The following is a 12,560-nucleotide window of genomic DNA, read 5'->3' on the forward strand; positions in this document are numbered from 1 at the left end:
GTCTGAGAGAGGGGAGTTAGTTTGAGCACCAACTGACATAGGGGACTTATTTCTGGGCTCGGCTCTTGAGTTTGGAGGGCTTTGGAATGGAGGGTGTCTAGGGGGCTGGATTTAAAGTGATTAAAAAATTTGAGTGCTCTCTTTTGAATGTTAATTATCAGCGGATATCTGCCTAATTCTGCTCTACGTGCATTTATTGGACTTTCTTTTTTGTACATGTAAAATCTATCTGCAGAATTCTGTATATAAAGAGTCTGTTGGATGTTTGTCCCAGAGGGTATAGCTATGATGACTGAGCCCAGACATCACAACCATACAGCACATCGGGCAGGATGACACTATCAAATAAGCCAGATTTTAATTGGAATTTGGAAATTGTAAACTTGTCTCTTAATTGCATTTAGAGCTCTTGGAGCTTTTCCTTTTAGTCCATTCACTGCCATGTTGAAACTCCCTGATGCTGTTATGGTTATACCAAGGTAGGTATAGGTGTAGGAGTCATTAGCTTTCTTCATATTTACTGCCAGGACCCAGTTCTGACAGAACTTTTCTACTATATCCAGCTGTTGCTGTTGTCCTTGTTCAGTAGGAGACAGTAGAACAAGGTCATCAGCATAAAACAGAGACTTCACCTCTCTATCTAGGATGGAGAGTCCAGGAACACTGATCCAACTGAACAGCAAGTTCATTTATATACACATGAAATAAAATCAGACTTAAATTGCAACCGTGATAAACACCTCTTCTCTGGGTGAAGAATTCAGTTTGTTTGTCTCCAATTTTAACAGCACACCTATTTTCCAAATACACTGATTTAGCCAGATCATACATTTTGCCCCCTATACCACAATGTAGAAGTCTGTAATAGAGTCCTTCATTGCAAAATAGGGTCTAAAGCTTTCTTGAAATCAATAAAACAAGTGAATATCTTACCTGTTTTTATTTGGTGCACATGTTTGTTAATTAGTGTGAAAGGTATATACATGGTTGGTGGTGCAGTGTTCAAGATGAAGTGTTCGTCAAGGAAATCTAATATTCTTTTATTTATTTATTAGAATAATTTATTTATTTAATAGAATAATTTACCTAGATAACTACTGATGCAGACGCCACGGTAGTTAGTAGGGTCTGATTTGTCTTATGAATGGTGGAAATGAGTCTTTTGCACCAGATGTCAGGAAAACATCCTGACTGTAACACGATATTGAACAACTTCAACACTGCACCAACACTGGAGTGCTGCATTTGAGTGTTTCATTTTTAATACTGTCTGGACTACAAGCTTTCCCTGGCTGGAGAGATTTTGTCTGTGTGGTCTGTGTGGTGGTTGCCTTTATTTGTTTCTTCTAATGTTTGGAGTTTTTCTTTTATAATACTGAATGAATCAGATTTATTGGTATTTCTTTGTACAGATTTTCAGAATTTGCTCTCGAGATGTCACCATTATGGATCGTATTTGGCTGTATTTTTACAGTAATTTCATCTGACTTTTTAACTAAGAGGAACAGGGAGTCCCAATTAGATGAACATGGCTGAGTGATGCCGTTGTCTAGCATATACTGAACTTCAGCCTCCAACTGTCTTCTCTTCTCATCCCACACATGATAAAAGTGCTGCTTGATGGGCTCAGCATCTTTAACATCTATGTCCTGCTCTATTAAGTGTGTTCGGGACGGGGTATCAGAAAAACAGCGATGGATAGCTGTTGATTAGTTCGATCAATTCATTACATCCAAGCGAGTGACGAGGATATCCCTAATTTTTCAGTGTCTCCAACAATCTTCATTTCATAAAACAGAAGAAAACAGACTTAAAGCATAAAAATATGCTTTTACTCATGTATAGCACAAGTGAAACACGTAGACAGCTGGATTGATTGATTCAATCAGATGCACCGTGAGACGGACGACTGAAAAAACATGGCTGAAACACTTTCTGTGTAGACATGGTGTTAGGTTGCTGAACTTTTGTGGTAAACCTGCTTCTAAGTCTTTGCTCTGCTATCTCGTTTGATCTTTTATCCCAGGTTTTGCTGCTGTTCTGAGATTTTGACAACAGATTTTTTTCATTTTTGATTTTCCCTCTTCAGCCTTTGCACCCCCCTTACTGGCATGCAGTTTAAAAAAAAACAAACAGAAAGCCACAACAAGTCTGCACCTATTTTTTTATGCACCACCATGTATGAATGTCTTTTTTTGTTTAGGACAAGTTTGACTTTGTTGTTGTTATACACTGACAGCTTGACGTCTCTTTGTGTTTCCCCCTGCAGTTGGGAGGATGTGGCATACTGGGAGTGGGAGTCTGGCTCTCAGTGACCCAGGGTAACTTCGCCACACTTTCATCATCCCTTCCCTCCCTGTCGGCAGCCAACCTGCTCATCGCGGTGGGGACCATCATCATGGTGATTGGTTGTCTGGGCTGTGTTGGAGCTGTCAAAGAGAGCCGTCCTCTGCTATTGACGGTAAGCTATTTACCAGGATGGTTTTTGATGTTCTCGCTGACTTCAAACACAAGGCTGTGTTGATGTTCTGATGTCAAATTCTCAGATTATATTTTCTTGTTGCTGCTATGACAGATAACGTCAACAACTTTGTATTAAATAATATACACTCTCATACAGCATGGATGCGTTTCTGTCTCGGTTCTCTCGATCACTGATTGATATGACAAGCTGGTGATTCCACCTGTATCAACTTCTTGAAAACTTTTACTTAGTCTCTTGAACAGCTGATGTGTAGGAGATCTTCCCAGAGGAAAATATCTTGTTAACAAGAAGTCTTTAATTTTTCATTTCTTGTTTGTTTGTGGTAAACAGAAGCAGACCTACACGGGTCTCAATAATCACTATGGCTCAACAGATAAAGGAAAGATGATACAGTGGGGACATAAACTAGAAACAAAATCCTGAAGTCTATTATTTAAAATATTTAAGCTTATTGAAACATTCAGACAAATGACCACTATCCACCCAACAACTACAGAGCTGGCTGCTAACATCCTGTCTGAAAATGATGTGATATGTTCAGCTAACATTAAATGATTTATTTTGAGGAAGACCCAGCACAGAATGACTCTCAAATATCAGAATGATACAATTTCTGAAGGAACCATCGCAGACTAAGCTAAAATACTAAAGATACTACAAAATACTCTTTCTGGTTAATGCACAATATGTTAAAGCAACATGCACAACTTGCACATGTTCATACAGACAACTATAGAAGGCATTTAGCATTTTCTGTGCATTTAAGTGGTAAATGACAATATCTTGTAGTTTATCACAGTACATATCTCGTAGTACTTTTCATAGAAAACACTCCTGACCTTCATCAGGATATCAATAATGGAAAACTAATTCACTCTCTTTGAATGGTGCATTAACTTACTGTAATCTGATTGTAAACCCAGTGCGGTTGGCTTTACGTCTTGATTATTGATAATATATATATGGTTGTATGTCGGCGGCCACCTCTGACTATTTTAAAAATACATTACACAAACCTCATGACATGTATTACATCTGTGTGCACACAGGGATGCTGTTTCAGTAACTTGATAAAAATCAATGAGAAATAGCTGAGACACAGCCAACAACAACAACACAATACAATTACAGTAGCTTTATGCAACAAAGAAAAATCAATTCATTTTTCTATTACAACGACAAGGATATTTTGAATAATTCATGGCTTCCCTGAGCTTCCGGGACAAAACCTTTAGGGACCATATGGGGGTATAGATCTCTGGCCCCCCCCTTGGACCCACACCAGAACCCCACCGACATGGTTCCTCTTTTTACCAGTTAAATGTCTGGAGATATTTCTATTAGCTGCACCAATCTGAGTAGACCAGCGAGTACATGTTTGTCTGGGGGCTTAACAGCTGTTGTAAGTCATGTCAAAGTACATCTTGTACATCTTACCCATGTTATACAACCCATGTTATGATGACACATTTTTTTTAATGACATACATAAATGATCACGACAACGACCGCTTTTCAGTCAATATGTTCTCAGAACAATGTGCAGCACTGTGCAAAAGTTTTAGGCACCCTAGATGTTTAGATTCTTATCCATTATGCAATACCATCAGGGAGGTGTCTGATTGGTCCCAAATTTATTCATGACATGACAATGACCCCAATCAGACAGCTAGAGTCATAAAGAGCTATTTTCAGCAATAAGAAGAATGATGAGTCCTCTAACAGATAGTATGGCCCCCACAGAGCCCTGATCTCAACATCATGGAGTCAATCCAGGATTACATGAAGAAGCACCTGAGATGGCTTAAATAATAAATCCACAGAAGAACATTCTTTCTCCAGGATGGTTACAACAACCTACCTGCAAGTTACTATGAAAAACTGTGTTAAAGTGTACTGAGGAGACTGAGCTGCTGTGTTAAAGGCAAAGCTGCTCACAGCAAATATTGATTTCATTTAGGTTTCTGCTGTTTACTCAACTTTGTAAGAAATTAATTGATAAATTAAAACAGTTTATAGCAATATTTTTGTAAGCATTCTCACTTTTAGTGCCTAAAACCTTTGCACAGCACTGTATGTATGTACAGTGTACACTTCTATAATTAAGGCGGTGAAGAGGGTTGTCAGCCCTCCACTGTGCGTTGGGCTGAACAAAACGCCCTTTAGCTGTGATATAATTACAATATACCACGGCCAGTCATGAGTTATTGCTTTTATAAAACAGTCACCAAATATTACAACACAGAATTTATAGACACGATCCAATAAAAACTGTTTTATTAAATAATTTTTACATTACAAGAGTCATTTACAAGAAAGTAGTTCCTGGCTGCCTGCGGTTGCTCTGAACCGTTAATAAACTGCTAAACTAACGTTCAAGCTAGTCAGAGATCTAACCAGAGTTATTTATTCACATTAATTTGAACATTCCCATTAATTGTACACCCATGGAAAAACTGTCCAATGTCACCGAAGTCACGTTGCAAAGTGTTTGCAGTAATGTTAGACTCATTTCGTTAGGAGATACGTTGTTTGGTGCGGTGAGGATGCTGCTCCACCTTCTCCGGAAACTGAGCTTCAGTCGCCAGTAGTTTTAGAGAGAGCTCTCAAATTTGTGCTTACAGACATGATCTCTCTTGCTTCAAGGCCAACATCCAAAAGCTCTTGCACCACGGTGCTGCAGAGACAGTGATTGGTGGAGCTCTGCGTCGTCCCTGCTTGCTTACAGATTGTGGGCAACACTTAGACAGTAACCGCAGAGTGATAATTAAAAACAGAACCGTTAAAGGACATTAAATGTCATAGCCATAGTATATGCTGATTATACCACAGCTATCAACCAATTAGAACTTTTTATAGAGATAGAATCTCACTTATATGAGTTACATATAAACATTTGTATGTAGACAATGCCTATAAATCATAACAAGATCAGATGCTTCATGGCATTTATTTATTCAAATTGTTTTAAAACCAGAGTGGAAATAGAAACCCTGAAATAATAAAATGTTTCTACTGACTTAAAAAAATAGATATTGCTGTTTTTTACTTGTCACTTTATAGTAAACCTGGGATTTTTGTCCATGTTGAGATCCTGTAGGAATGATGACACTTATTCCAGTGATCTGATTGGTCAGTGGTCGGGGTGTTGACAGGTTGTCATCTGATCCTCTGAAGTTAACCTGCTCCGGAGCGGGTTAGGTATTCAGCATAATTATCATGGTGATGTACAACGGCAAGAAGTGAACCACCATCATTACCCTGAAAACCAGAGTTAAACCTGAAGTTACCTTGCTAACCCCAAATCCTGCTTCATAGTACAGGCCTCTGAATTAGCCATGGGAGAAAAGCAGATATATACCCACTAATCTGCAGATCAGGGCACAGGATGTGTTTGACACCAAATATCAAACTTTTCTTACGCTCTAATTTATACAAACTTGGGTCTGAGCTCCAATTTCAAACTAGGCATCCCTGAAAAAGTGTGAGATAGATAAGAACTTTAATAAACAAACACATTCATGTAATCAAGCACTGAAACAGCACAGCATTTATCAGAAAGAATAATTCTTTGTGGGGGGAAAAAATAGAATTAATCATTATAAAAATGGCACAGCAGGAGTAAGCGATTATGAGCACTGTGGGAATGAGTCTAAGCGTCGATCATTAGCATGATCCATTTTCCCCACAGTGACCAGAACAATTCCTGCGCTGTGTCAATATAATGAGTCTCGGCGAACTGTAAGTCTGCTTTAATGAGTGACAGAGCGGCCCGTTCTTCATGGAGATTAGAAAAGACTCTTCTCCCATCAAATTTCAGGGCCAATTAGCATGTTGATCGCTGACGAGAGTGTTGCAACATTACTGTGAGATATCTGAGGAATTACTCTTGCAATTGATGCTGGAAAAAGTATTATTATGCCTTTTGTGTGGGTTGTAATCCGAAGCTCCAAACAGCAGAGTCACTGGTTTACAGTCATGAAAAAAGCTTTTTCAACTGTGACTCAGTGACTTCAAAGACACTTTAGCTTTTGTATGAATGTTGTGTCAAATGTGAAACTTCTGTCACAAACATATTTTATCCAGTCACTTCCTCGTGTAAGCTTCAGTCTTGATGTTTGGTTTTGGCCTCGCAGCAGCAGAGTTACTGTAAAGGGAATGTGGGCTGCAAAATTAGTGTGTAAACACACACAAATAAATCTCTCACAAAGACCCTGAGACTTATTTTTTCAATTTCTGTTCTTACCATGAGCGATGGACATACTACTATCTCCTGCAAAAGTTAGAACAACAGAACTTCAAGGTGTTAGGAGGTAATTGAAGTGTCCACAGTTGTGTGGAAATAACAGTCACTTTCATTTTCTGCGTAGACACAGTTGGTGACTAACGGTTGGATTTCGTCCAAGACTTGGATAGACATGAAACTTTCCCTGTTATCAGCAAAAAAGATGAGTGACTGCATTGGGAAATATCTGGGTTTTTTTTGGGGGGGGGGGGTTTGGACAAAAAAGTCAAAAGTTCAGGCTTGTGTACATTAAAACGTAGGGTGAGAAGTTAAGTACGACTCCCAAAGTGCATTTCAGTACAAAACAACCAATCACTAACCTGAAAATTCTGGTGCATGTGCTGCTAATAGTGAGTGAAGGTTAAAGTTTCCAGTTTCTAGAAACCCGTAGACTGTCCAATTAAAAAAATAGCCCTTTCAGATTCTGGGTAAATTGCTCTTAGTTACAGTAGAAAAGCATTTGAATTGCGCCTCTGATTGGCTACATACAAACAGCAGCTTCCTGGAGTCTTGTCGTCATCATGACGTTGCTCGGCCAAGAAATAGTTTGGCATATAAACCCCTTAAAACTGTAACTTGATGTATTTATACTTCGATTTTTGTACAGATTAAACAAAGAAAAATAACATGTTAATTAATCAGGTTTAGAGGTGCTGGTAGTCGTTTTTGTAACCGTCGGACAGAGCCAGGCTAGCTGTTTCTCCCTGTTTCCATTATTTATGCTAAGCTAAGCTAACAGGCTGATGGTGGTAGCTTTATATTTAACCAACAGGTATAAATCTTCGTTTCTAACTCTGGGCAAGAAAGCAAATAAGCCTCTGACTGCTGCTTAATTAGTCAAAACTATTTATCATTAAAGAGAAAATATCTAAAGTTGCCCTCCACTCAAAAATATGTTTTTCTTCTTGTTGTGTCACGTTGGCTGTTTTCACATTCACCCGCTGAAAGTGGAAAGTTCTGATTTTAAGGGGCAGACCTACAAGCATGATTTGTGACATCACAACTAGTTTGGAAGCCAATCCTGGTCCAGTATGCAACTTATACAAGTGTGATGTGGAAACTTGAAGCCTCCAGTGCACAAACACTGAGAATGGACTTTACAGTGAAGTAGGAGACATCTTGTGTCCAGCAGTTAAACTTCTGAAATTAAATATATTTGCATATTCATAGATTCTGGAGTTTTTAATGAGGGAGAAGGAGTAGATGTCCTTGTAAGGATTTTAATGTAGTAATTATACTTTCATTTTTTTGGAAAAATCATAACAGAAATACATTATTGCTCCAAGCAGAGTATTTTTATGTCTTAATACATGTCTGGAGGGGATCTTTAAGCACTGGCTTCAAGTTTTTCTTGCCATTTTATGCCTAGATAGACAGATAAGAGTAACTGAGAAGAAAAAAATGAAGGCTGGACGCAAAAAAGGGATGTTGTGGTTCGTAGTTGGCGCCTTAAACCCTTTGCCACCAGGTCCTCCTGCTTCCAGGTGCTTTTCCTCATGCATCATATAGTGTAATGCACCAGTCATGACCTTAAACCAGATTTTAGTACAAAATCCAATACCCTTTCCTTTTAAATTTAAAATAAGAGTCATAAGGGCCATTGAAATTCTCCAGAAATTCAATTTTCATCAGCCTAATGGGTAATTAAAGTCATGTCTCACACCAGTGAGTTCGGATAGTCAATACGAGAGCAAGTCAAAGGGCACAGAGGAGTTGTGGCAGGTCCGTGACCTAATTTGGCTGCAAATTAGTCAGAATGTGACAGAATGTGAGATCACTCTGGTGGAAATGGAGGCAGATTGTTTACACTGCAGCCACACATGAGCCTGAGATATAGAGCCTGTAAAAATGATTAGACCCACCACATGAAAAGAAGACGGCTATTACCTTCAGAGGCTTCCCTTCATGTACGCTCGAGGCAACAAGATCCCAAAAGGTATTGATTTCAGAGGGGCTGATGGACTGTGTGCCTGACATTACTGCTTCACCAATCTTACCGGCGTGTCAACAGACAAAGAGCCTCTGTAGCTTTCACACTGCGTGGATACCACAGCAGGACCGAAATGAAGGAATCAATCCTCGTTCCTGGACTTTGATTATGGTTCTCATCGTGAAGCCCTGCTAAGGCATCAATCTCTGCTAAACAGGGATATCAGCATCGCCGGCCGAACATCTCATAACATAAATAACATGAGTTTATGCATGCAGCCTTTGTGGAGTGCTTTATATAAATTTTCATAATGCAATCTGTATTTAGACTTCAGTGGCCTATAAAAAATGGTGTTCTTCAGATATAGTAAAGTCTCCTTAAATGTAAATATTACAGCATAAATCCTCCCTGAAGGTTAGATACAGACCAGCTGTGGGTCATTAATTCTCGTGGAACTAAAACTGTAAGAGAACAAAAACCTGAAGGACTCCGGCCTCCTCCATGACTGGAATTGAGAGGTCTTAAAGGACCACTTCACTGAGTTTTATCTCTCTGGTGTGATAGACTGACATGATTATATACACCATTACACGTGTCAGTACTATCTAAATCTCATACTGTAGCCTTGCACAGGGAGAGCAGTAACAGGAAAATACAGCTTTTCTGGTTCCAAATTCTCAGTGTTATCTGGTGATGAGAATAATAAGAAGACTTGGGGCCAAAAAAGAATCTTTCTTGCCATTGCTCAGCCTGTGACTACATGATCAGCGTAAGGATTTGGGGGGATGAAAACCAACTTCCTGCAAGATACAGAGAAAATTGGCTTGTGTAATAGTTTTTATAGTGTATATACTGTAGGAATGTCATATTACACAGCACATATAGATACGTTTGAAAATCAGCAGAATCTCTGAATCTCTCTTTGTTTGATAACAGATTAGCAAGCTGTAATGCTTTTTTGTAGCATTTGTTTCCGTTTATTCTGATATCCCATAAATCTTTCCTGTAGTTATGCTGCTGCAAACAGAATAACATATTTCAGTTTGAATAATGACAATTCAGGAAAAAACATATTGAGCTTGCTTTGGTCGTGTAGTAATGAGATCTCGGTCTTTGTTTATATTAATTCATCACAGCGAGGCTGCAGCAGCAGCACAGAGCAACCCCAACTTCAGTGTTAAATTTTAGCTGAGATATATTGCATTCATGTCCATTTACTTCAAGCACAAACTACCACGAGTAAAACAGAAGAGCAGATGCAAATGTATTTTCGCTGCCTGCTGCGTCTGTCACATAAACAAGCGTGTCATTACAGTCTTATTAGGCAACAGCCTTGCAAAGTGATTTGGAACAAATTATGCCATTTTTTATGTTACATCTCAATTAAATCTTTTTTTTTTTTCTCAGAGAAGAAGGCCAGCTATTTAGATGTTGTTATTATTATTATTATATGAGACTACGACTGGGAAGTTGTGTCTGTCATTTTACATTAAATGTGTTTCATGAAGGAAACAACTGCTTCAGAATGATTGCTTAGCACTTGACTTAATTGGTGCAGTTTTTATTATTATTATTAGCCTTTCTTCACAGTTCACAAATGTATTTTCATTATTTACAGTTAATTTCAGAAACCCATTTGATAACAGTGACAGTGTAGCAGTTTGCAATCCCTTAACTTAATTCAATAGCTTTCTTGCAGTATATAATAAAAGTAAAATACATTTTTCTGCCATCAAGTGATCCCATTGAATCTGCTTGTGTCTGAATTGCCTGTGGTCTAAAGAAAAGGAGTTAAATTTCTTATTAAGAGCAGATTAATGGGGAAATGTCCAGAGAGCCACAGGGGATGGAGTGTGTTTGTTTTCCAAGTGCTTGTGAGTATCAGTTTCTCATTCTTAATGATGTCCCTTTGCTCTCTGATGTAATATCACGGTCTCAAAGAAAAACTGAAGATCACAGGAGAGCAAAGAGTCGTTGAGAGACTGAGAGTGAAATCATAAAAAAAGAGAGATGGGGGGGGGGTTGATGATCCAGTCAATCAGAGGTTTGTGAGCTGTTAAGAATGAGGGGGCGTTATCTTCCTGTATCAGAGCTAGAAAAATAGTGACACAAAAATGGCCACAAGCGTGGATGGATTGTTGTTAGTGGACTTCCAGAAATTGAAATAATTCCTCTGGCAACATGACAAACGTTACATTATCTGCTCCGAGCAACCGCTAACCGCTTCTGTGTCAACTGAAAATGGTGTTGACAGGACCTTTTCCTTTGGTCTACTGGTTATGATAAAATAATCCCCCCCTCCCAAACAGAAATCGGCTTACGTGGACACAATGTCAGACTGAATAATGAAGTCTTCGTCTTCCAGATTTGTACAGTAAATAGGCAATTGTTTGCTGACACAATACCCATAACAACATAAAAAAGTGATCATTTGTCGCTTTAACCTTAAAAGGCCAAAAATCGATTAATGCAACTGTAAGTAGGAAATAGTGGTTAAAGTGCTCGTGGCAGCAAGAATGTGCTAAAGAATTCTTGAGAAAGACAGTGAATATCTTCCAGTGTAGTTGAACATTTGACCCTTCACTCTCTTAGCACTGTGGAGGGAAAAGATTTCCCTTCCTGGATCAATAGCAGGTCAGAAAATATCACAAAAAGACAAATTCAAACTTAACTTTTGTTTCGTTGTTAGCAAAACGTCCTCTGTGTCTGGTGGTCTCATTATTTAATTTTTAAAAACTGTACGTTCGGTTGCAGAAACATGGAGCATAATGATAAAAAAAGTCTTATTGTTGCTGTCTGGTGTAAAAACCTCCAGCAAATTTTCAGACACTAAGAAAAACAGCAGCGTCTCCTCAATCAACTGCATTTTATTTTCACATTATCCAGTGGCTTGTTAAAGGATTTCATCATCCCAAATAGGTTGAAATTTCTCAACCCTTAGTGAAACATAGTTTTCCCTCTTAAATAAACACCTGAAAATCCCCCAAATTGGAGTTATCTGGTATTTCACAGTGAATAACATTCAGACAATGAAGCCTGACAGAACAATAGAAATTGATTTCAGATGCTTATTTGAGAGCACCTCTTGAATAGCGCACAAGTGAGTCAAACACACCGTGGGCTGTGTGCTGCCGTCGATTCGTTACCTAGTCTGTCTCTCAGCTTCTAGTGTTGCCGCTGAGGCTTTCATCCTTTCCACGCTTAGTGATTCATTCATGCAGGTGCTGCCAAAAAGACCTCGGGGGCAACTGACAGCCCTGCTCGATACCAGTCTTGTGAACTAGCAACACTCACATTCACTGTCAAGCAAATGCCTGGAATACACAGGAGGAAGTGTAGCTATGATGTCTTTGAACAAGAACATCTCTGCTTTTGAAATTTGTATTTTGACCCTCTGAGAAGATTTCACGATGTCTGCGTCTTTTTTCCGAAAAAAAAAAACGAAAACAAATTCTCCGAAACGCTGCTGTTTGTATATGTATACGTCTTTAGACATCAACCGATATTCTAGTGCCATTTCATCTTTTACTGACCCTCTGGAACGTACCATTATTGCTAAAAAATATTTCATCCCTCCCTCGGCTCAGACAGGTGAGAGAGAGAGACGGAGTCACGTCTTCGCAAAGTGGTTGATGGATGAGCTCGTAACTGTTTTAAGCACTCAAAAGGGCCCTCAGGAAGATGTATCACCCGTCGAGCAGCTCATCTCGGCCGCCGTACGGAGGAGGGGCGGGTGGGGACTGGCGAAGAGTAAAATGTGGCTCCTTTAACAAATTCAAAAGTGGAAGGAGGAAAACTGTATATCACCTCGTCTGTCCTACTAGCTATGACTGTCCCACCTCCTCCTCTCTCTCTGCACTC

General features: G+C 39.1%; 1 protein-coding gene across 3 annotated transcripts in view; it reads left to right on the top strand.

Moving 5' to 3' along the window:
- The window catches only part of tspan4a (tetraspanin 4a), a 145,121-nt gene that overhangs the window by 93,485 nt on the left and 39,076 nt on the right, over positions 1 to 12,560 (top strand). For all 3 annotated transcript variants that reach the window (XM_044355138.1, XM_044355128.1, XM_044355118.1), the window contains one exon: positions 2,270 to 2,461. In XM_044355138.1, the coding sequence (XP_044211073.1) occupies positions 2,270 to 2,461 (192 nt within the window). The remainder of the gene's footprint in view (positions 1 to 2,269; positions 2,462 to 12,560) is intronic.

This window comes from Thunnus albacares, chromosome 1 (assembly GCF_914725855.1).
Source record: "Thunnus albacares chromosome 1, fThuAlb1.1, whole genome shotgun sequence".
Classification (NCBI taxonomy): domain Eukaryota; kingdom Metazoa; phylum Chordata; class Actinopteri; order Scombriformes; family Scombridae; genus Thunnus; species Thunnus albacares.